The sequence below is a fragment of the Simochromis diagramma genome, unplaced genomic scaffold, assembly GCF_900408965.1.
Source record: "Simochromis diagramma unplaced genomic scaffold, fSimDia1.1 OVJJ01000501.1, whole genome shotgun sequence".
Taxonomy (NCBI): Eukaryota; Metazoa; Chordata; class Actinopteri; order Cichliformes; family Cichlidae; genus Simochromis; species Simochromis diagramma.
Window position 1 is genome coordinate 3,416,536 of NW_024387320.1, and position 25,217 is coordinate 3,441,752.

The 25,217-nt window shown below is 39.5% G+C and overlaps 3 protein-coding genes across 6 annotated transcripts; 2 read left to right on the forward strand and 1 right to left on the reverse strand.

Moving 5' to 3' along the window:
• gpr45 (G protein-coupled receptor 45) lies at positions 1–5,032 on the forward strand. 4 transcript variants are annotated; one of them, XM_040005673.1, is made up of 3 exons: positions 1–612; positions 1,464–1,519; positions 2,231–5,032. In XM_040005673.1, exon 3 carries the CDS (start codon positions 2,329–2,331, stop codon positions 3,487–3,489), a length of 1,161 nt encoding a protein of 386 aa, XP_039861607.1. In that variant the 5' UTR covers positions 1–612; positions 1,464–1,519; positions 2,231–2,328; the 3' UTR covers positions 3,490–5,032. The 4 variants fall into 4 exon arrangements, with proteins under 4 accessions (XP_039861607.1, XP_039861608.1, XP_039861609.1 ...); XM_040005674.1 differs by having other exon boundaries at positions 1–1,519; XM_040005675.1 differs by having other exon boundaries at positions 1,464–5,032.
• cunh2orf49 (chromosome unknown C2orf49 homolog) lies at positions 4,883–7,149 on the forward strand. Its single transcript, XM_040005678.1, has 4 exons — positions 4,883–5,032; positions 5,213–5,376; positions 5,939–6,188; positions 6,380–7,149. The coding sequence occupies exons 1-4, from the start codon at positions 4,922–4,924 to the stop codon at positions 6,434–6,436; spliced, it is 582 nt and encodes a 193-aa protein (XP_039861612.1). The 5' UTR covers positions 4,883–4,921; the 3' UTR covers positions 6,437–7,149.
• Positions 7,150–8,995: 1,846 nt separating this feature from the next.
• Positions 8,996–14,362, reverse strand: LOC120717573 (four and a half LIM domains protein 2). The gene is made up of 6 exons (XM_040005677.1): positions 14,232–14,362; positions 11,946–12,121; positions 11,692–11,866; positions 10,747–10,916; positions 10,413–10,599; positions 8,996–10,322 (listed from the first exon to the last, which is right to left on the reverse strand). The coding sequence occupies exons 2-6, from the start codon at positions 12,099–12,101 to the stop codon at positions 10,171–10,173; spliced, it is 840 nt and encodes a 279-aa protein (XP_039861611.1). The 5' UTR covers positions 12,102–12,121; positions 14,232–14,362; the 3' UTR covers positions 8,996–10,170.
• Between the last annotated feature and the right edge of the window lie 10,855 nt (positions 14,363–25,217).

Here is a 25,217-nt window from a genome sequence, read left to right on the forward strand (position 1 = left end):
TTTGCAGTAATATCACTCACAGTTGATTGTGGAATATCTAAGAGGGTTGGAAATTTTGTAAAAGCACTTTCCTGTTATAGCAGTGAGCTTTTCAAAACGACCCATTCTTTCACAAATATTTATAAAGGCAAACTGCATGGCTAGGGGCCTGACTCTATAGGAAACTGATAACACCGAAATCCAAAGATGAACAGGTGTAGATCGATACTTTTGAACATTAATGTATGTCATACTAATGTAAATCTTGGAAGTAAATAAATAACTATTACCGTCGTGAGTTTTTAAAAAATTCGTTCATTTCCTTCGGATATTCGGCACATCAGCAACTGCTCGATTCACAATATACCTACAGCTGACCGTGCTAATCGTAACAATTATAAGGATTAGGATGATAAGGATGGTCAATTTTGACACATTGCTCCTTTAAATGTGAGACCACCTGCTCCTCTGGCGTCAGCATCATCCGCAGGCGGCACGGTGGGGATCGATACGGCAGTGAAATGTTCAAAGTGGGATATTTTTGGAAGACCTCAGCAGGCACCGGAGGAGAGAGACCGTCACCGAGCTGACTGGCTCGACGAGAGACGAGTACACAACCCGGTAATAGTCAAGGTAAGTCCCGTCAGCACCTGCAGATGTTCATTCATGGTTCATTGTGTAAGGCAGTGCGCAGAGAAAAACAGGGCGTTGTGTCTTGGCGTGTAATATATGCAACATTTAGCCTGTTGCGACGGGCCAGTGTGTGAAAGCTGTTACATGTTAAGGCAAGAACAGGCTGTACAGGGTCGGTGCAGGAGCCATGACAAGAAAAAAAGAAAGAAATGAAGAAAGGGAGAATCAGCACATGGAGATGATGGCATGGTGTAAACCAGTAAATATCAGCTATGATCAGAGCAGCTGTAGATCACATGTACATAATAAGAGTTTTTAGAGTATTTAGATGCCTTAAGATTAGGCCACCCTGCAGATCTGCAGCTAGCAGTCAGCTCAGCAGCATAATTAAGATCACTGGTATTCAGTACAAGTGAAGGATTGAAATTGTTATTGTCTTAGTAAACAGGCTGATTTGTTTGTTCACTGCTGACACCAAACAGCTGTGATCTGGTTTTAAGACAGAGGCGAGCGGTCAGGGAGTCTTCTTCTCTGACTGTGAGGTTGCGTCTTGGGAAAAAAAAAGTCTTTCGGCGAATCATGTGATCCAGAAAATATTTTGTCATAGACTCTTGTACAAGAGATGAGAGTAAGGACTGCTTGTTGCCATGGAGCCGCTGACCTTGTTGCCGTGGCAACAGCCGGCAACACTATGCCATGACTTGTGTGTTTGTGCGTGTGAGTCACTAAAAAGGCATATTTTCACTTTTCCTGTCTGGATGGGGCCATTGATCTGAAATCACGTGGCTCCTCTTTTATTTTAGGTTATTTTATCAATTATGCAGCATATTTACAATTTTGATGTGTTACAGGGACTCGAGACACAACTGAAGCCACACAGCTTTTTTCATCAAAGATATCCTGAGAGGTAAATACTCGAATAAATGTTAGCTTGGTTACACTTTGCTGATTGGATGCTGAAATCAGAGTAGGTAAGTAAGGCAACAAAGCATGGGGTAGTGGACCCTTAGGCCCAGGTGCTAGATACCTGTCCAGACTGGAGGGCTGCATGGGGGACGTGAATGCCATAGTGACCTCAAAACAGCCTTAACTCTAAATCTCTACACTCTGGTCCCTCGATCGGCAGCAGGAAGTAAAAACTGCGGCCCTCTTGAAGAAGGTTCTGTTTCATCACAAATGTGTCACCGTCTGTAGCATTAACCAAGAGCGAGATTCTGCTAAGCTGACAGTTGACTACACCCTGGGTGATGTGTAAATGTGTGTATTTCTACTCATGTGTGAAGCAGCTTGGCTGTTAATCATCAACCTCAGTGAGGACGGTGAACGACACATCTCTGTCCCGTGTGGCTGTAACTCTTAGTGTGGTGTGTTTCTGGGTTGATCACATTTAGTGGACGTCATTCCTCCTCTCACTATTTCATGTTTACAGTTCTCACTGACTAATAGATCAGTTATTAGACTCCCTTTTTTTCTATTGTTTTTGGGCACATTTATCACAGCTTCTAAAGAGACCATCCATTAAAATCTCTGATTCATCCTACTAATGTGTTTGACTGTTTTTCTTTTTTATTCACAAATGCCTTATGTGAATGTTTTTTTTGTCTTTTTTTAATCACAGGTAGTCCCATGGAATCTCAGCTGCTGGAGGACAGCTTTACCTCTGAACCACAGGCATAGCCAGAAATGTTCACCTTTTATCCCTGAATAATCGCTGCTATGGCTTTTTGTAATGAAAGCTTCATGGAGGAGTGTAACTGCATGGACCCGAACAGCGTAGAGGAAACGTCAGAAAGCCTCCCATCAGAAGCTACGACTCCTCTCATATCAGTCACTCTGCGTGTGACCCTGGCAGCCATAATGATCTTCATGATTACTATCGGTTTCCTCGGCAATGCGATTGTGTGTCTGATTGTTTACCAGAAACCTGCCATGCGTTCTGCTATCAATCTCCTGCTTGCCACTCTGGCCTTTTCAGACATCATGCTCTCTCTGCTCTGCATGCCCTTCACTGCAGTCACCGTGGCCACTGCAGACTGGAGCTTTGGGAGCGGTTTCTGCCGCGCCTCCATCATGCTGTACTGGCTGTTCGTCCTGGAGGGGGTGTCCATCCTCCTCATTATCAGCGTGGACCGTTTCCTGATCATTGTGCAGCGGCAGGACAAACTGACCCCGCACAGAGCTAAACTGTTGATCGCAGGTTCTTGGGTGCTGAGCCTGTGTGTGTCCCTGCCGTCAGTGGTTGGGTGGAGGGCGGGCGCGGCAGGTATCGGGGGCGCCTGGGCACCGCAGTGCGTGCTGGGATACAGCGAGTCCCTGGCAGACCGTGGATACACAGTCCTGTTGGCTGTAGCGGTTTTCTTTGTGCCATTTACTGTCATGCTGTACTCTTACATGTGCATCCTCAACACAGTGCGCCGCAACACCCTGCGCATCCACAACCACACCACCGAGCATTCCTGTCTGCCAGCCCTAAACCAAGTCAGCAAAATGAGACTTACCGGACTGCAGCGGCCGCCTCAGGTCAAGGTGGACATGAGCTTCAAAACCAGAGCCTTCACCACCATCCTCATCCTCTTTGTTGGTTTCTCAGTGTGCTGGCTCCCTCACACCATCGTCAGCCTGCTGGCCGTGTTCAGCCGGCAGTTCTACTACAGCTCAGTCTTCTACCCCATCAGCATAGGCGCTCTGTGGCTCAGCTACCTGAAGACGGTCTTCAACCCCGTCATCTACTGTTGGAGGATCAGGAAGTTCAGGGAGGCCTGTCAGGAGTTCATTCCGAAAAGCTGCAGACTGTGTCCCAGAGTGCCGGGCAGGAGCCACAGAAGAGTGAGGCCCAGCAATATCTATGTTTGCAGTGAGACGCAGTCAGCTGTGTGACACAGGGAGGAAACCCAATGCAGTCTAAGGTTTTTAACTTTTTGATAAGCTATGGGATGTTACTGACGTTCCCTTTAAAGTAATAAAGTTCTTGTGAACAAAAAAATGTTACCACAAGAACAAATTGGTTTTAACTTTATTGAAACTGGAGCATTTACAGTCCCATGACTCCCTCCTTTTGGGGAAGGTCATGTGAAAATCACAATTGCTGACAACTGAACTGATCTGGTGGTGACAATCATTTGTCTGCTGTTTTAATAAATAAAGTCAAAGTGTTCATTCAGCTTCATGGCCACGCAAGCTTCTGAAACATACTGACATTAAAAAAAACATTTTTATATCTTCCATTTTTGCTTTATTTTTCTGTTTCCTGTGCTGTCCCTGAGCTGTCATTTTGTTGTTTCATTAGTCTGAAGCTGTACCGTTGATAATAATTATGTTGTCAGTTATGTGCTAAGATTCAGAAAAACAAAAACAAATTACAGTATTGATGTTTGGTGATGTTCTCAGATGAAAGTCAGACCACTGTTAAAAAGTGTTTGATGAAATTTGTGTAGAAACACAGCCCTCTGTCAGCTGGTTCATGACTCTTAATGTTTCTGTTATAGAGGAATGAGTGTTAACTGCATTATCATGTCACATAAGATATGTAAATAAATATAGTTTTGGATTAAAGTTTCTTTGACTCTCTTCCTCTCTAACGATAAAACATGTAGAACGAGTAAGCTCATTGCATTAAAAGAGCAAGCCCTGCACAAGGGCAATATTTGTAAAGGGCCACGATAGTGGTATAGTTTTTTTTTTTTATGTCATCCCTGTGTACCACCCCAGAAGATTAAGCAAGTCAAGTGCAGACTTTCAGCTTGACTGCTGATGGAAGTAGCAGGATTAATTGTGAAGTAAACAGAACTATACTCTCTGCTGCAAAACTTATCATACAGATCAAATGCATAATGAACCAATGCATACTGCAATTCAAATGTTTCCCATGGCAAAGAAATAGGATATTCTTCAAGTCAGTCAACTGATCTCAACCTACCAGAGCATGCTTTAGGATTATGAAATGCAAAAAAAGTATTTTCATCAATTAAAAATAAGATCCACATGAGCCAAAAACAAAAACAGAACCAAACAAACCCAAAAAATAATGATGCTCATCAAGGTTATTATTGTTAACTAACACTAGACTAAAACTAGATATGAAAAAAAAAATAGTTAACTAAAATAAAAATAAGAAATAGACTTTTGGAAATAATAAAACTAACTGAAATGAAATAAAATTATAGAGGAAAATAACCACTACTAAAAAATACATACCAAATATGTAAACGGTTTTAAGTGTCTAAAGCCAGTAGGAGGAGGAAGTAATATTCCTGTAACCTCAAGGATGCAAACTGTCGTATACCTCCAACAGCGAAGAAGAAAAGCAAACATGGCGACTTCCACGGGGCAAAATGGAAAGGCTGCTGGTACTTCGGGTGCGGATCTCTTGCTTCACCCTGAGTTGTTGTCTCAGGACTTTATGAGGCTAGTTTTAAATGAGGTAAGTCGGCGTTTTAAAAGGAACTCTAGAAATGTGATTTGATGTGAGAATAAATGAAGAATGCGGAAATGTTAGCATGCAAGCTAACAAGCAGGACACCTCTCTGGTTACTGTTTAAGTACACTCAACTCAAGGCGCTGCTTGTGATTTTTAAAGTGGGGATATTTTTCTCTGAATCAGAAAAACGTGAGTACCAGAGACTGTGGGAGCAGGGACCAGCTCACAGAGCTCTACCTGCGGCATATCATCCCTCTGCCGCAGAGGACTTTACCCAACACCCGCTGGGGACGGAGGATGGAGAAGAGCCGAGGGAAGCAAACGCCGGTAGCTCACCGGTCAGACAAGTATGGGTCCACAGCTTCAGACATTTAGTACTTTCATGTGCAGTTTTAGGCTGTCTGCATATAGATAATTTGACTATGATGTTAAAATTTGGACCAAATAATTTGCCAAGTTCTATGAAAGGCGAAACGAATGTGTTATTACTGTAATATCACTGATCAGTCAACAGACGTAACAACTCTGTGAAAGGCCCCAGGACAGATGCACTATATTGCTAAAAGTACTTGCTCATCTGGCTTCACACATATATGAACTTAAGTGACATCCCATTCTTATATCATTGGTTTTGATATGATGTTGGTGCACTTTTTTCAGCTTTAACAGTTTCTGTCCTGGTTGGAAGTCTTTCAGCAAGATATAGGAATAAAAATGCATGTAAAACAACATATTCAAAAGTTTGTAAAACAGAAACAATAACTTTCATCCATGGACTATATATCAGTATCTGGAAAACACTCACAGACACAGTCCAGGTGTAAATGTGGCAAAACAAAAGAAAACTGTAGCCTGTAATGTTAAAATAAGATTAATGCATTTCAGAAACTGATTCATATGGTTTTTCAGCTCCAGCAGTGACCACAGTAGAAAGAGGCCTCTGATTGTGTACGATGGGAGCTCCTCTCACTCTGGCCCACTGAAAGTGAAGAAACCAGAGGGAAGTATAGTGTCAATAGGAAGCAACGACAGGTTAAAACCTCCACCAGCAGCAAATCTTTCCAACCCCATCCGCAAACTTTCAGGCAACACATCTTCCTCTCCATCCAGTCAGCGCAGCAGTGACACAAAAAACCTCAAACTAGAAGCAAATACGTCGGTAGGAACTTCTCTCCTCAGTTATTCATGCACAAAGAAAGTAATCCACAAGTGTTCATATTGTTTGTGTGTTTGGAGATATTCTAAAGAATCTGTAAGGACATTTATAATAAAAAAAATCATTTTATTCTTAAAAAAAGAAAAATATGCAGTTCATAATGCCTGTTTATGTTTTATCCTCCATCGTTTTAGGGGGCACTGAAGTCTCCGGAAGTGAAGAACAAGATCCAGCGTGTGACTTGGCCCTGATCTTTGGCCTCTTTTTCATACAGACCTGATGGGACCTCAAGGTCCGGCAGACAGACCACTCCTTTCCTTGTCCATAACCTGTGGTTGTCCACTACCTTAGGTGTCCCATCACAATTTTCCCAACTCATTTATCCACAGAAAGAGGTGGAAACCCTTCAAGCTGTGGGTCAAAGCTGCTTAACTGTTGCCATTCAGTTATAAGAGCTTACAAACTGGGATGAAGTCACGAGCTTCCTTGATGTTTTCCAAAACCTCAAGTGCCCTTACCAGCATTAATCAGCAACTTGCATTAAGTCCCATCCAAAATGAGTGAGGTGAATTATTGCTCTTTTTATTCTGTTGCTGGTTTAGGTTAAAAGGCCCCGGGGTGATGAATGATGGCTGCGATGGCTGTGTGTTCAACTGGATGCTAAAGGATCTTATAACGTGATAACAATGGAAGTAAGCAAGAGGCAAAGCAGACATGTTATGAGACAGATCTGTTTCTTCGGTGTATTGTAAATTAATATAGACAGATCATGGTGAGCATCACATTTTAGTGATTTTAGTTGTGTGATCAGTGACTTTTTATCATTTCTGTTATGAATTCAACTGAGATTTGCATTTGTTGAGCACTACATAAGTTTTCCAGGATTTTGAAATGTCACTCTGGTGTGAGATTTTACATATGCTGCACATAACGATGGGATAAATAAAAACAATATTGAACTTTATTGTTAGTAGACCAGTAATTACTTGTTCATAAAAAGAGCATCGCAGAGAGGCTGAGTCTTTCAAAAGGACCACTTTTGTAAATACTGTTCCAAACATTTTGGGATGTTGTGCAAAAATGTAAATAAAAACAGAATGCGATGATTTGAAAATCTCATAAACCCATATTTTATTCACAACAACATATAGAAAACATATCACATGTTTGACCTGGCAGCGTGGCATTTTAAGAAGAAAATAAAGTCATTATGAATTGGATGGCCTTAACACATCTCAAAAAGTTGGGGCAGGGCCACATTTACCACTGTGTAGCATCACCTCTTCTTTTAACAGCAGTCCGTAAACATCTGGAAACTGAGGAGACCAGCTGCTGGACTTTTTGGGAGCGGACTTGTCCTGTTCGTGTCTGATAGAAGATTCTAGCTGTTCAACAGTCTTGGATCATCTTTGTTGTGTTTTTCGTTTTATGATGTGCCACATTTTCTGTTCTTCTTTTCATAACATCAAAAATGCAGACCTTTGAGCACATGGATGAAGCTGGATGGTCCCTCTCCTCTTTAATCCAGATGATATAGCATCCATGTTTTCCGCCCCCAGAAATTCAAATTTCAGCTCGTCTGACTGGAGAACAGTTTCCACTTTTCTTGGCAGCTATAAATGAGTCTTGGCACAGAGATAACAGCTGTGTCTCTGGATCATTTTGACATATAGCTTCTTCTTTTTTTTTGAATGATTAAGCTTTAACCTGCACTTGTGGATGCCACAGTGAACTGTGTTCACAGACAGTGATTTCTGAAAGTCTTCCTGAGCTTGTGCAGTGATCTGTGACAGAATCCTGCCTGTTTTCAGTGCAGTGCTGCCTGAGGGAGCGAAGATCACAGGCTTCCAATACTGAGTTTTCACCTTATTGGTGTGCACAGAGATTCTCTGAATATTCTGCTGATATTATGTACTGAGATAACGAGAAACTCTTCTCAATTTTACATTTAAGACCATTACTCTAAAATAGATTGATGCAAAAATTGTGAACACAATTCTTTGCAGAGTGGTGAACCTGTGCACAGCTTTACTTCTGAGAAGTTCTGCCTCTCTAAGATGCTCCTTTTTTTAATACCAGCTCATGTCACGATCTGTTACCAATTAACCTAATTAGCTGCAAACTAGTTCCAGTTGTATTTTTTAGTATGAGCTATTTTTCCAGCCATTTGTTGCCCCATCACATGTCGCTGCCATTAAATTTGAATTAAGCAAGTATTTTTTATGAAATAATAGAATGTCTCAGTTTAAACATTTGATGTTTTCTATGTTTCATTGTGAATAAATTATGGTTTAATTAAATTTCATAAAATTTGCAAATCGTTTCAGTCTGTTTTTATATTTTTTGGAATTGGGGGTTTTGTTTTTTTTAATCTAAAGATAATCTTCTCTTTATGAACAAATTAACACAAATTATTTAAACCAAAAATACAAGTTAAAGAACACTATGCAAAGTTAAAAAAAACAAGTAAGAAACGATGGATTAAAGTGAAATGAAATGCTCTCCTGTGACAAGTAAAATGTAAATTTGAAGTCATACGGTATTTGAAAATCGTGTGGTAGGGGGACGGCCTGGCTTACTGACACCAAGAGCAAAGGCAGCAACTGTGCTGGCATAGGCTTACGTTAGTGAACATAGACTGAGCAACATCTGTAAAGGCATCAATAATGCTAAACAATACAGCATCACATACTTACATCCAGAAGACTTTTCTGTGCAGACCTCTTGCGTATTTTAGCCAACAGTTGCTAAGCCAACAGTGTAGCTTAGTAGGAAAAACGTCCAAAAATCTGACCAAAGAAGCCCTGAAATCTCAACCCAAGCAAGACTTTGAGAACTACAAGAATTTACCTCATTTTCCAAACACTTACCTGTGATGAACAACACAGTGTTAAACATACCACTTAAAAACACAACAACCTGTTTTTCAATCGTTGATATGTCTTGCAAATTGTATTAACATTTTACAGTTTTCCAACTTTTCAGAAACTGGGTTGCAATTGAATACCAGTTTTTAATAATTCAGACACATAAAACGAGCTTGGGCAAAACCAAGAATGCAGAACTTTTGAAGCCTATTTACTGGAGAAAAGGAGAATTGACTTTGTAGTTACTGATGTGGAGTTCATTAAAACACACCGGAAAATGTGCTTTGAATCAGTGTTTGTACAAAAGTGTTATAAAAAAATGAATTAAATAAAAAAAAAAATAAGGATGTTCCTTGATTTAATTATGTAAGAAATTTTACGGGCTTTATGTGTCATGTTTGACATGGTGTTCAACTGGACATTAGGGTAAAACTGAATGAAATGATAAAAATCTTCCACAGAGAGCAATCTGTAGTGCTTTTCTAGAACATTTTTAATCTTTTCTTTTTGTAAGTTACCAATAAAAACATTTTGACTTTGCCATTTTTAATCTTTTTTGATTTTTTTGTTTTGATTTTGTTTTGTTTAGAAATTCTGAAATCATCTTATTTCATGCAGATTTTATTTATTTATATTTTTCATCTTTCATGCAATGTATTCATATTTATTCCTTTATACGAATAAATATGCATTTTTAATATTTAAGTGGTTAAACGTCACAAAAACTCTAATTACATGCACAAAGCAGTAATTACTATTATTCTGCAAAGCTGATAGTGTGCAGTAATATTGTAGATTTTCCTCAGAATCCTTCCTACAGTATCTACTTGGAAACATTTTCTCTTCATGAGCACAATACAGCAGATTCATGCCTACATTTATTGATTAGTAATTACTTTTTCTTTCCTCAAATAGTGAACATTTAACTTAAATGAACTCTCTTATCTCAAAGAACACTGTTAGTAGCTTGTATTTCATGTACATTCATAGTATTGCTTTGTAGTAACGATGTTATAGATGTCATGCACTGTGCTCAAATAGAATTTATCAACTCTGCATCATTCCCTGATCATAGTGCGGTCATCCCGTCAGATGTAACGGTCATCACTCGGGCTGAATTAGATGTCTTTGCCGCACTCTGGGCACAGGATATCGTCGCGTTCGGTGAGAAAGCCACGGCCAACCAGGGACACGGAGCACTTCTTACAGTTGAAGCAGTCATTGTGCCACTGACGCTCCTCAAAGGAGATATACTTGCTTCCCCCAAGACCTGAGAATATCAAGTTGAAGTCAATACATCTGACAAACCTGTTATAAATGAGCCTTATTAGGTTCAGTTGACCCAGTGATTAAAGATTACCACTAATGGGGGTGGTGCACGAGGCACACTTCTTAGCATAAAGGTTGCAGAAGCAGTTGAGGCAGTAGGCAAAGTCGTCTCTGGAGGTAAACCTCTGTCCAGACAGCTGCTGCTTGCAGCTAGTGCAAAGGAAGCAGTCCTTGTGCCAGGGCTGGTCACGGTAGGTCACCCCGCCAGTGGTGATGGGCTATTTAGAGGGAACTGGGTTACTGCCACACTTTAGTGCTGTTACACATGCAACAATAACATGTAGTGTGAAAATGGAGACTAATAGAGAGCTACTTTGAAAGTACATTTTACTCGATATCATTGTATGTGGCAGTGGATGTGCTACCTTCTTGCAGTGCACACAATGCATGGCAAACTGCTTCTCATAGCAGGGCACACAGAAGTTCTGGTTGTCCTTGGGGATGAAGCTCTTGGTGCCAATAGGCTGCTGGCATCGCTTGCAGGTGAAACAGGTCTCGTGCCAGCTGTTCCCCTTGTGCTCCATCTTCCTGGAGCCTTCAGAAAATATAAGTTTACAACTAATGATTAAATTCAATTTTGGGTCAACATAGTATACAGTTCTAGTACTCCAAAGGCCCAACAAGGTCTGGTTTTATTCTATAGTATGTGCCGCATGTCGCTCCATACCAATCACTGCTCAGGTTGAAGCGTATAGGAATAGGTTACAAATACTTAGTAATTAGTTGTTACTTTATTTGTACCTATTAAAGTGAAAAGAAAACAGGTTTCTGTAAATGTACTGACAAAATTAATGTGTTTATACCCTATATTATTATAACTGTACTACAGCAATGTGGGCAAACAGGACTAATGGGCATGTATCGTGCCCAGCTAATCAAATGAAAAAAAAGGAAACCTTGTTCATCCAATGGGAAAATAGCACAAACAATATCAGTACTGTTTCAAACTTCTCAATCTAGTTCTATTACTTGGTTTAATTCAATTTTAGCTTTAGTTAAGTTACTCCACATTATCCTTATTTTTGCAGAGACCCTGAACTGAACAGGCAACCTTCAGACCTCTGAGGTGCTTTCCCACCCTCCGGGCTACAGCTCTGTTTTTCCAGCATAGAAAGTCAGCTATAACTCAGCCTACAATAGTGGATTTTATTCTCATTACAACTTTGATATAATATAATCTGCACCAACCAGTCTATATAGTGAGACAGAAGACTTTTTATTTATGCAATGATCCAATTTAAAATTGAGTGACAAATTAAGGTTTTAATTTTTCTAGCTACTCTGCTGATCTTTTTCTGTTTTCTCCCTACCTGGCATGATGGTTTTCTTGCACTCATGGCACTTGGAGGAATACTCGTTGGAGTAGCACTCGGTGCAAAGGAGCTGCTCGTCCTTGGTAGAGAAGGGCTTGTCCACCAGGGAGCGCTTGCACTGGAAGCACTTAAAGCATTCCTCATGCCAGTGACGGTCCTTGTAGGAAAGATCCTGCAGAAAGAGCAGTACTCTTGTTCTTGTTCTCTACTTGTTCTTGTATGTATGCATTTCTTCATTTTATATCTCTTACCCTGGTGTTACAGCCAATAGGCTTCTTGCACTCCTCACAGGTGTTGGAGTACAGGCTTTCATAACATTTCACACAGTAGGGATTTTCCTCTCGCAGAACATACTTCTTCCCAAACAGGGACTCTTTGCAGTAGTGGCAGTCGTAGCGTTCTGTCATTGTGACCTAGCACTGCTCAGCTGAGAGAGAAAGAAGCAAAAGAGCCTAAGGGTAATATTATGTATACAGGATATGAACGCTTATATTAAGTACCATAGAAACTTTTGCCATTTTGCTTCCCTGCTCCAATTAATCCTTGGAGCGATGCCATTTCTTAGAAATCAAACTTCAAACTAATAGCGTTTTCTAGGACGCATTAGTAGACCTGTCACTTTACAAGTTGGGGAGTTTTCCAGGCATTTCCCTCTTTCATCTTCCTCTCCCATCTCTCAGGCGTCCTTCATTTTGTGACAGATGAGAAGGTGAGCGATGAGGCAGATATAAATAACTCCTATCAGTCCTGCTTAGAGACAGTCAACTTTTACCCCGTTGCATACCAACACACACTACGCCACTATACGCCGACCCATTTATCACCTCACCTCCAGCTGTCAGCGCCAGATCACAGTATCCCTTGTCACTGTGTGTGCGCGTCCGTGCATAAATGGGTTTAAACGACACTCGTAATAATGACTGTTCACAATCTGCAGCTGTTTGTGGTCTGCCTGTTGAGCTCTTGGCTATCCCACCTGTGCCTATACCGCTACTCTTGGTTAAACGAGGATAACATAAGCGATTTATTTGAGTATTTCTTTGTGGGTAACAGAGAAGATGCAGGGCAAAAAAAAAGGGTTGATGAAGTTCCATTCTCCAAGACAGAATTAAATACTACCCAAGCTCTCACCAAATAAAGCAGATCAAGACAAAAAAAACCCTGCAAAAAACCCCTCCAGAAACCCCAAGCTTAAATTCATATTTCTGGTTTGAATTGAGCTGCTCTCTGCTGTCATCCCTATAATCTTATTGTTCTTCCCTTTGATCTATATTTGATCACCGTAGATTCCCACCTAAGTGATCTGTGAGTGATTTGCGATGCTCCCCACACTCTAAAGGTTTGTTTCTTTTATCTTGCTGAAGCTGAGACGTTTAATCTGCCCGTCCTTTCTGCTCTAAGCATTCTCAGCGCCCTCCCACATTCCCTCATTGTTTATCACTCCCACCATGACTCACCTAGCTTATATAAGGATTTATCTGACTCCTAAAAATAAAAAAAGGCTAATCTGAACTGCCACAAATAAAAGCTCCAGCCATTCAGACATGCCATGCAGCTGTTTCCCAGCTTCTGGGGTCTCTTTGATGCTCCCCATCTGGGAGTCAACCTGAGCTACAGTTTACAGAAAAGTGAACTATTAAAAGGTTCGTGTGTCTAAGCATGGTGCCTTGTCGAGAACTGCTTATTTTACAGTATTTTAATAAGATCTCTGCATGTATGGCATTATCTGCATGCACTGGAACATTTATATTTAGGTCTAAGAATGTTTAGTTAGAGTGAAACTGCAAAAAGGAATTGTGCGATCGCATCATAACGCCAAAAAAGATGCAGAAAAGCTTAAAATCGCAGCCTTTTACTCATCTTTACAGATGCTATCCCACTTTAGTGTTCTACTCTCCTGACCTAACAGTCCTGAAGGATATCCTTTTCAGTCATATGGCAACCTTCTAAGTGTTACACAGAATTAAACATTAATTTGATCTTAACTTGATCTAATCTGATTTGCTGATCCCCCTTCAGGCAAACCCAACTAAAAAATCTGAACCCCGCATCAATCATTTGTATTTCTATGAGAGAGAGCACAGTTTTTGTACAGTTTAGAAAAAGTGTGATCTAAAAACACCAAAATACTGTAAAGCCATAAAAAGCAACAGAAGTTATTAGGAAGTGGCTGGTTTTATAGTGGTAAAGTTAGGTTTACGTTTTGAAGAGAAGGGAGCAGAAAGGTTCAAGATAACTAGCCTACCCATCACTGGATGATTTAAGGAAGAGCTTTTTACTAAATAAGGAATCCAGTCTGCATGAAACAGGCCGAAAGGAAAGTGAGGTGATGGAAGAGGTAGTTAAATAGTGACAATGCTCTGCAGGTGGAAGAAGGGAGAACACGAGAAGGTGGGTGGGGAGGCAGATAGGAGGATGCCAGTGTGGTGGAGAATGGAAGACATGGTGAATGAAAACCAGTGAGGAGAATGGATAGGTGGAAGAATGGACAAGTGAATACATGGAGAGTGGAGCAGTTGAACAGAGTTGGTTCTTACCTTCCTGTCTGAGGAGTGTGTGCCTGTGTGGAGTCTGTGGCAGACTGAGGGAGCAGGCTCCGGGTGAGCTGTACTTACTCCTGATTGCTTTACTCCACCCATCAGGGGCTAATTGAAAATGGGGGAGGGATGATAGATGTGGGGGGGGGGGGGGTTACAAGGGGGCAGGGATTCTTTTTTGAGATGATCTATAAATACAGCAGAGCTTCACAGAGATAAACCCGAGGCCCCATTTCACTCGCTCATTTTGTCCCCAGCTCAACCATGTGGCCTTTTAAGGTCACTCAGAAGTTGTTCACTCGCTCACATCCTCTCCGTGTGATTCACGTGTTCACTCACTCGTGCTTCACTCTCTTCTTTCATTATTTTTGCTTCTCCCCAGAACAGTCGTATCATATCATTCCTCCCTTTTCCACTCCTTGGAGAGAGTTATTCATCTTTCCTTGCTATTGTTTGTTTTCTTTCTGTCAGAGTTATCCATCATTACCACAACATTGCACTCTAATGCATATGCATACTATTGAGTAATGACACAATATTCCTGCAGCCTTCTATATATGATAGAAAAGATGCCAAGGGTCAAATGTCAAAGATTTTTGTCCTGTGAGATTTGTTGCTACTCAAATGTCTCATCCGTTCCTGCCTCCCCATATTTCCCCTCACAGGGGGACTCCACATTCATTCCCAGCCCTCCCATTTGTTGGCTACAATATCCAGACTTGCTAATGACAGACACCCACTTGTTTTCTCAGAAAATTTTAGCACTATTTTCTGATGCTCTCTAATCCACACAGCGGCCCCCTCCGTCACCCCCACCCGCACCCCCAGGCGCTTCCCCACTTCTTTCATTCGACGTCTCCCTTTCTCTCTGAGGCAGGTTTTCCTGACCCTGTGGTCCCTGGACACTCTCCAGTGAGAAAATGCGTCAGCAGTGCTCCACTAAGATTCTAGTGTTCTATTTGTAGCACGGCATAAAGAGTTTGGTGCTTAACAAAGTGTTAAATCAGTTTATGAGGGTGTTGTCTCTATGGTTTTAGCCACCATGTTTATCACAGTGGGGTTCAGCCATATCGCTGGCTATCCCATCACTTCAGTTAACAGGGATTTGTCTCATGAGATAATCTTTTAAAACAATATTGATTTGCTGTAATGACTTTGTGCAAAACCTGTCCTTTGCACCACCAGGGGGATGACATTGTGGTTATGTCAACAACAATTTGAGAGTTTCCCATTAAATTTAGCACTCATGTAAGTCATGTGATTCATTAATTTTTCATTGAAATCATCCTCACCACTTCTGCCTCAGTCATCAGTACTTTTACTTTAGTGCTGACCAGTGACTGGTAGATTTTAGGAAGTATACCGGTGTGTTAATACTAAGGTGAAACAGTTTGTGTCTTAGCTTTAGGATCAGGAGATAGAGCGGGTTGTTTACATCTGATGCATCCAACAGAGTGTTTGTGTGTGTTTGTGAACAATCGGTTAAAAGTGCTTAAGCATGAATGAATGGGTGAACCAAGTTTGTAGGAAAAAAGCTGTTTGAGTGCTCAAATTGATTAGAAAACAAGTACATTTAGCATTTAGCTTAAAGTTTGGAAGCAAATCCCAATTTCTTGTAGCTGTGGCAACCAGTTCAACTGGGATATAAACAACAGCCTGGTTTATATCACTTTTGCCTTTTTACTACTTATAGAAATTGATCAACCATACTAATTCAATCACTCACAGGCAGTGTTGGTCAAGTTACTTGAAAAAAGTAATCAGTAACTAATTACTGATTACTTCCCCCAAAAAGTAATCCTGTTACTTTACTAATTACTTATTTTCAAAAGTAATTAATTACTTAGTTACTTAGTTACTTTTTAAAAACACGATTTACAACCTGAAGAGGTGATAAAGCGATAGATCTTTCAGCCCAATTCTACTTTTTCTGCATAATCCATCATACAAAATGTAATCAAATGGAAAAGTCTTTTTTTTTTAACTTGTTTTATCAGTTTTAATCTTTTAACTTTATGCATCAAGCAAAAAATTTAATTATATGCAACATTCTCTGACTTGAATAAATTAGTTTAACATTTAAACCTATTTTCTACACATTCCAGCACATAAAATAAAATATTTTTTGTGTTTACACTCACTCTTTCAAATAGATGCAAGTAAAACACAGCAGAAAATAAATAAAGTCAAAGACTCAGCGGTCCTGTTGCTCTATTTTCACCTGTAAAGCAGGACTGCGGTAGGCGGAGGTTTACCCTGGTGCAGGTGTGCCGCGGTCAGTTGAAGAATCCGCGAGTTTCTCTGTGAGTTTCCCATTACCTCGTTGCGCACTCGGTGCTTGCTTGGAAGTTTAGGGGGTTTTTTCGCTGTAAAAAGAAGTTTTCTTCCCACGCACGATGGACGCTAATGTTTTTGTCACTTTTTATGGAATCAAACTCAAAGTAAGGTCAGTGCTTCCACGCTTTAAACGCTGCACGCTCATACTCTCTCCCACAATCGATATGTGATCCATTACGTCACTGCCGTGAGACATTCTGGCAAAAAATCACGGTTTTAGTAACGCAGTAACGCAGTGTTACTACGGGAAAGTAACGGTAATCTAATTACCGTTTTTGCAATAGTAATCCCTTACTTTACTCGTTACTTGAAAAAAGTAATCAGATTACATCTCTGCTCACAGGTGACCTGACGTGATCACGTTGGTTAGCAGCTGCCTAGCAATGGGCTAAAATGACCTGTTTTTAACCTTTGTGCACCTACAGCACCTTAAAAAAGTCATTTTCATGACACCAACATTTTATCAATATTTTAATAATTAAATAAAGATTTTACATCCCCAGCAACCTACTAGCAACAGGCTAAAAATGACCAATTTTTATACAAACAGGAATCCCTCTAGCATAGAAGTCACACCTACTTAAACATTTGCAAACATAGCACCCCCCACCTACTTCATGGTGGTGGCTAACCCCAATCCCAGTGTCCTCCCCCAGTGTAAAAGTGCATCCTGCCACACCCTGAAAACTGATTAAGAACAGCTTCAGTAACACAACAAGGAATTGAGCCTCCAAACCTATTAATTGCAGATTAATCATTTAATAAGAATGATGGCTCTGATGCATCCTGAGAGCTCTAACCTGAGTTTACATGTTTTAGATATGCTTGTAGAAATTGCTGTCTCTCCCACCAATTATTTAAAATTTTAGCAGTAATTTTTCAGACTTCTTTCGACTGTAGTAAACAGTAGCAGTGTTTTATGTATGCCAGACATGTTTGAAATGGGAAGCAGAGACAAACAGGAGGTTATGTTATTTGGACATGTACTGTTAAATTGAAGTCAGAAGGCAGTTTGTCAGACAGAAGATCATATTGTACTACATTGAAAGAAAGACTGGGGAAAAATTGGATTATTGTCACTGTAATAAACATGTGGCATCTTTTTATTTATTTTAAAAGGTGGTGTTTGAGGGAACTAAAGGGATTTAACCATGAAATATGAGCATAACTAAAAATGATATGTTCTTTGCTGCTCGTGTGTAAATTAAACTGATTCTATTTTATAATGCTTTAGTATTCAGGCATGGGAAACAATCGATTCAGTTCAGTTCACTTAATTGGAGACATGAGGTCCAGTTAAATATATAACTGTGCATATAATAAATATGACCAGTTGAAAGGATGCCCAAGACTGCCCTCAGTATTTGCTCCTTCTTCCCAGCATTTAGCTGAAACCTCCCTCTCTCTGCACTCTCTGGACTGAGGCCTCCACCTCAGCTGCTGAGGCCAAGGGGATAAAGGTGCAGCTGTCTGGGCACAGCAAGGCTATCGTGATGGTAAAGCCTGGTACTTACTTCTGCTGCAAATACAGCCATGTGGAAAGGTCAAACCAGGCACTCCCCATCGTCACTAGTGGACTGTTAATCATTAGTGCCAGAGCAACCAACTGGACTGGAATTTCTCTGGGTCATCCAAGATCCAATATGATCCTTTGGAAGAACTTCACTGCACTCCCTGTCAAACTTCATGAAATGGATCCCAGCAACTGACTTTAAAGTAGCGTCACAACGAAGGTCTCAGATGGGCAGTTAGAACTGATAAAGACGGATGGATTCATTTTGGGCTCCCGCTGTGGGAATAGGGTAGCAACTGTTTGCTTAAGATGATGATAGTGTTCATTTGATTTTAGATGACAAGTGTGATAAAGTCGACCAGTTGGCTTAGTTTAGCATGAAGGCAGGAAACAGAGGACACAATGAGCTTATGGATAGTCTGAGAATGCAAACAAATCCACCGCTAAAGCTGACTTATTAACTCATTTTATCTCATTAGAGACACCAAACTAAGTGTGAAACACATTTAATCAAGTCCTCCATCCTAAATATCCCAACAATCTGATATGAACCATAGGAGCAAACTAGCGCAAGAGATGTGTCAGATGTAAACACGTAATTCTTGCATACATATTAGAAAAGAAAGTCTTCTTTTGTCCAGTTTTTTATTAACCCATTAATCACTCCAACATCTGCAGTACACAGAAATAACATCTATAACAGCCTCTTTTCCTTTGCTCTACAGTTAACATAGTCACTAGTTGTGCAATCTTTTTTGTACCATCATAAACGTTAACATTTAACATACTAACTGAGTCCTGTAGAGTCTGAGATGTAGCTCTTGGGTAGAGTTTCTTTGAGCATTGCACAGTCTGACCTTGGGGTGAATTTATTGGGATGTCCACTCCTTGGAAGATTGGCAGCTCTCTTGAATGTTTCCCAGCTTCTCACTCTTGAACGTTGGACTTCAAAATGTTTTGAAATGGCCTTAAAACTCTTCCCAGATTGATGGGCACATGGAATTGTGTTAATGGCCACATGAATGCTAACAAAACTTCTGCTTTTACAGAGGAGCTCACATGTCCTGATGACCAGTAATTCAAGTGAATTTGATTATCAGCACCTAGCTGCTATTTTTGCCCCTCTTAAGGAGGGAAACAGGAAGAACTTATTTATTTATGAAGTACATACTGCAGTATTTATTGTTTATCTGAGGTTGCATTATTTGTACCACCTGGTCCTGCAAAGGATATTTATTTATTATTATTTATTTTTTAAACTTTGTAATTCTCTCCTATTGCTAAATACCAGAATAAGTGCACAATAACAGATAATAATAGACAATAATCAAATTGTCAAAAGCACACTGTTTTGGCTGAATAGGTACTTTGTATCTTGTGAATATTCTAAGAATAAGGTCTAAGTGCATAATGATGGTCAAATGACAGCATGGGTGTTTTTTTGTTTGTTTTTTGTTTTTTTTACAAAATTAAGTAAACAAAATTAGGTGAAGAATTTATTCTTATTTTTTTGAAGTGAATAACAGGATTAATGCTCACATGAGGCACAATCACTGTTATCGCAGTATATATATATATATATATATATATATATATATATATATATATATATATATATTACAATTTTATGATTTAAGCTAGGAAACTATAGTAGTTTTCCTTGTCATCAGACACTCAGTTTGAAACGCTGATTAAAAACCTTCTGCACATGTCTTCTCTCTTTCTTCATTCTGTGCCATTGTACTGACATGCTTCTATATATATGACGGGGCAAATCCTCAGTCATTTAGCCTGGAGTTATGTTCCCAGACGGGTAAATCTCTGTTGGGATTGGTGGGATGTTTCATATGAGGTGCCATAAGGCAGCGGCCCCCAACCGTTTTTGCGCCACGGACCGGTTTATGCCTGACGATATTTTCACGGACCGGCCTTTAAGGTGTCGCGGATAAATACAACAAAATAAAACTAGTACCGGTACCGAAAAAAAGGAAGATTTATTCATAACACATGTGAAAAGACCCAGGAAAAAAAAGGTTTACGATAAAAACGATAACAAAATAACGCTGAAAATCGATAAAAACCCTGAAAACCATAAATTTCAGACCTGAGCCTCAACTCTCGCGGCCCGGTACCGGTCCGAGGCCCGGGGGTTGGGGACCGCTGCCGTAAGGGACATTATTACTGAAACGCTGTCACACACACAACTGAAACGCTGTCACACACACTACTGAAACGCTCTCACACACACTACTGAAACGCTGTCACACACACAACTGAAACGCTGTCACACACACTACTGAAACGCTCTCACACACACTACTGAAAAACCAAGGCATTTCAGTTGAACAGGAAGGCATTTCAGTTGAACAGGAAGTTAATTCTTGACAAGGAAACTGAAGGAAAAAGTGGTAGATTTCAAACAAACCACTACACAGATATCTACTCAGCAACCTGCTAGTTAGGGGTGGGTTTTTATAATCGATTTATCGATTAAAATCGAGTCTAGCTTGGATAACGTGAAATCGATTCATTAAATTCGTGAATCTATTTTTTAATATAAATTTATTTTGCCCGAAATGCCAGAATCTCAGGTGAAACCTCACAAAATTTCAACAACCACCAAACAGCTAAGACAGTAAATGAGAGCAGGAACACGGATTCTGCACAAAGACGTAAACACACAGCGTGGACCCGCGGATCAGAATCAGTGAGATGCTGCCTTTCTCACCCGACAGCACGGAAACGGTCGGGGCTGAAAGCCGACAGCTGGCTGATTCTGATCTGTCGGAGGGTCCGCGCTTTGTTTTCACGCCGTTTTTGCGCCGATTCTAAAGCTGTTAGTTTTATCTCTCTCCAAACAATATTGACTGAACCAGCAGCAAAAGAAGATCCAAACTGCGCTTCACATAAACATCGTCATGAATTCCCTCTGACGTTTACTGTTTTGCTTCCACCACGATAAAATCACACGTCATGCACAGCTCTCTCTCTCTTTCTCTCTCTCTCTGTACTTCAAGAACAGTTTCCCGTCTAAAAATCTGTTTTCTGCATTATTCGCTTGCTTGTTACGCACAAGTCTACCGTTGTTTACAGCGCTGTCGGCAGCTGTTTTTTTTTTTCGTTTTACATACTTCCGAAAAGAAAACCTAATTTCTGCCGTTCAATACTGAACAAATTTAAACTTTTTAAAATTATGCAAAATGCAAAACGCTTAGCTGTGTCTCTAATAAAACCTCTGTAACTTCAGAGGTAATGTTCATATGTTGATTAATGGTTTTCTTTCGTTTTTGATGTACTGCAGAATATTTTTTATAAAATCCCAGGCCAGGAAAATCTCCTTCATGTTTTTCTGTGTTTTATCTTCAGCTACTTTTACACAAAGGCATCGGTTGTGACGCTTATACCTTTGATAAAGTCTTACTTGTGTCAGCTTCCTTTTTTTAGATACAAAAATATGTAAGTGTACTGATCTGAATTATAATATTTCTGACTGTCAAAATTACCCAGAATCAAATCGAATTGAATTGAATTGAATCGAATCGAATCGAATTCAATCGAATCGTGGAACGAATCGATTCTGGACCTTAGTGAGACAGTTGCATTACTTAACAATATATTAGCCTCAGCATAAGTCAAAATTTAAAATAGCAGGAGACGGGCATTATCCTGGTTATTTTTTTTGGCATATGTGCTTTTTGTCTTTTTTAGCAAAGAAAAAAATATCTTAAAATCATCAATAAAACCAGGGAGAGAAGGCTTAGCGTTCCTCCATTTAGCACAATGGATATGATATTTACTCAAAAGTATGATGATGTTAATAATGTCTGAGTAACCCAATGCTAGATGATCCATATAAAAAAAATTATGATGTAATTCAAATAGTGGCACATCATTAATATTTAGGGAAATCCAATTTTTTAAGTTGCACCAAATACATTGTGTGATAGAGCATAGAAAAAAAAAAAGATGTTCTAGGGTTTCATTTTCATCAGTACAAAAAGAACACTGATCCACCTCAAAGCCAAATCTCTTTTTTTTTAAAAGAAATTCTGCCACAGGATTCATTTTGTTTAAAGTGTGTTTCTTTAACTTTAGGTAGAATAGGCTATTTTATAAATTTTTAGTATGCTTTATCCAGTGTATATGAAATAACTAAATTAGAACCATGCCATGTAACCATTCTGTTGTAACTATGAAATATTTTGTCTTTGAAGAAACTACTAACAAATTTCTTATTGCATTTTTATCAAACAGCTGACATTGCCCTAGCAATAAATTTGGGAGCACTGATGAGAAATTATTGTATATTGTGGAGGTAAACACAGACGACCCAGTGGTCCACCACAATATCATAAAAATTTTAATCAAATGAAGCAGAGGCAGTGGGACCAGTTCACAAAATTTGTTATATTCTCTTTGAGAACAATTTAGACAATATTTTTCTGAAAGGTCTGTGTAACTTAGAATGACACCGTTATCATCCAACAAATCTGTTATGAATATAATCTTTTTGTTCAAACCAGTCACTCTTGAAATTTGATTTTTGATTAAGTGTTATTACCCTATTATTCCATAAGGTTGAATTATGGGGAGAAGTTGTGGGTAAATCTCATTTTCCCAAAAATGCAAAGTCTGTTTTGGAAAGTTTGATATCTTTATGGGGATTTTTTTTACCGCAAAATCACATTTCAAAATAAAGTCTAATCCTGTATACTATTTTATTAAACAAGGATCATAGGATGTGGAGCTAAGTAGAGTCTGGCTGTGACAGACAAGATTTTAACCATTTAATTCTAAGGGTGCCAACCATAAATTCTAATTCTGGAGTTTTGATACCACCTTTATTGTATTCCTTCACAAGCTGATATGGGTTTTATTCCTCCACAAAAATTCGAAAATAACTGTGTTAGCCTTATTAATGCTTTTAGAGGAGTGACAGGGGATTTCTTTAAATCACCCAGTAGTTCTTCAGCTAAATATATATATAGAGAGTGACAAGGATAAATCAATTTGGAGATGCCTTCAGCTTTAGATAGGATGTTTCTGCCAAAAATAGCGAGGTCTCTGATTAACCAGTGGCTAAGTGATTTCTTCATCTCCATGATACAGTTAGAAATATTGGTGTCTTTTCTGCTAATTGGGTTTTTTAGATATTATCAGCCCTATATATTTAACTTTAGATTCAACTCTAACCAAAGCTATTGAGGAGTCAGAGCTTGTATGAATCGGGAGAAGTTCACATTTTTTGATACTGAGAGATAAACGAGAAGCTTTAGTTTTCTCTACCATGTATTTATCTTTCAAAAAAATAGATGTATCATCTGTGAATTGACTTATTTTGAAGTCTTTAAAAATTGATATTCCTTGTATGTCGTTAGAATTTTTGATTAATAGTGTTAACAACTGAGTTGCCAATATAAAAAGCTTAGGGGAAACAAGACATACTTGCCGAATTCCCTGTTGCACCTTGAATCCATTCCTTGATTCAAGGAAGCTAAAATATTGTTAAGTAATGCGGCTGCTTCACTTAGGCTACAAGCACAGCCGTCCCCAACCCCCAGGTCCTGGACCAGTACTGGTCTGTGAGTCGTTTGGTACCGGGTCGCAAGAGTTGAGGCTTGAGTTTGAAATTTATGGTTTTCATGGTATTTATCGTTTTTTTATTTTTATATCGTTTACGTGGCGCAAAAAAGATTGGGGACTGCTGTACTAGCAGGTTGCCGAGTAGACATTCTTGTAGTGTTTTGAAATATACCACTTTTTCCACACAGTGTGTGTGAGAGCGTTTCAGTAGTGTGTGAGAGCGTTTCAGTAGTGTGTGTGAGAGCGTTTCAGTAATAATGTCCCTTACGGCACCTCATAGTTTCAAACCTAGCAGCGACCTGACACCTTATTTAGATGCTGATGTTTTCTCTTTGTTTCATACTTCTACTGTGTGAAATGACATGGACAAATTTCTATGATCATCTGCTTTCCTCTGTAATTTGCTAGATGTTCCTGTGACATGTTTGGGGCACATGTCTCTTGCCTATGTGCATTTGATATCAAACATTTTGTAAGGAAAGCATGAATACAATTAGGCCCATCATTTTTTCAACAAAGACACAATTTTTGTAGTTTTTCCTCTGTACAAACAATCAAAACTTTTGCCTCGGCTCTTTACGAATTACAAACATTTTCAGAGACTCCGAAGTAAACGAACTAACTAACATAATTACATCTCTAAATATAAACAATTATTTTCATCACATGGTCGAAAATTTCTTCCGAATCTGAAATCAAAGACTCACAATATAATATTCTGTATTTCCTCACTTGTTGCCACTTGTGGGGATTTCTGCATTCATGTTGCATCTAATCACTGAAAGGCATGTCCAGTTGGATTAAGATCAGGTGATTAACTTGGCCATTGAAGAATATCCAGTTGTTTGCCATGAGAAACTCTTGAGTCACTCTTGCACTTATTTTTATCTATTTGCACTGTAAATCACTAATACTTGTATAAAACGCCTATAATTTCTAAAAGGATGCATATATTGTGTTTTTTGCAAAAGCCCTTTGCATTAAAGCCGAAAGTCTGCAATTCAATCAGATAAAGTTTGAAAATTATATATTCAAGAAGGAAGATCTGTATTCAGTCATCTGCCTGCATTCTTGGGTGTCACTTCAATTTTCCCACGCTGTCAGACTTAATTCTGTCTTTATTGCTCAGCTTGGTGATTTTCTCTCCCACCAATCAGACTCTGCTCTGTGTGCTTTAACTCTTACTTTGCTTCTGTTACTCTATATTTCAGACTTTCTCCAACAAATTTCATGGACAAAGATTTCTGTTTTTCTGTCATGTTACTCAATGAGATTGCTGCAGACTCACTGAGTAAAAAGCTGGACCCCTGTCTCTGCATTTTTCTTACTAATTCTATCTCTTGCAGGCAGCTGATATGTTGGCACTCTGGCATGCAATGCCAAGCCCTCCCTGCCTTCAATATAGATCCAATGTGTAGGTGGGAAACAAAAAGAAGATTGGGATTGGTGGTAGCAGCTGAGGGCCAGCTGTGCCTATAAGTTCCCACTTGGTTCTGCTGTTGATTTTTATTTTACAGGCTGTTGGTGTGACTGTCCCTGGGTATTTTTCTTTC

Bases quoted from the DNA above. Each gene is read 5' to 3' on its own strand.
- gpr45 (XM_040005674.1), top strand. From the start codon at position 2,329: ATGGCTTTTTGTAATGAAAGCTTCATGGAGGAGTGTAACTGCATGGAC.
- cunh2orf49 (XM_040005678.1), top strand. From the start codon at position 4,922: ATGGCGACTTCCACGGGGCAAAATGGAAAGGCTGCTGGTACTTCGGGT. The intron at 5,033-5,212 runs GTAAGTCGGCGT...TCTCTGAATCAG, and splicing joins TGAGGCTAGTTTTAAATGAG to AAAAACGTGAGTACCAGAGA. The intron at 5,377-5,938 runs GTATGGGTCCAC...ATGGTTTTTCAG, and splicing joins GTAGCTCACCGGTCAGACAA to CTCCAGCAGTGACCACAGTA.
- LOC120717573 (XM_040005677.1), bottom strand. From the start codon at position 12,101: ATGACAGAACGCTACGACTGCCACTACTGCAAAGAGTCCCTGTTTGGG. The intron at 10,917-11,691 runs GTAGGGAGAAAA...TATTTTCTGAAG, and splicing joins CAAGAAAACCATCATGCCAG to GCTCCAGGAAGATGGAGCAC. The intron at 10,600-10,746 runs GTAGCACATCCA...CCCTCTAAATAG, and splicing joins ATTGTGTGCACTGCAAGAAG to CCCATCACCACTGGCGGGGT.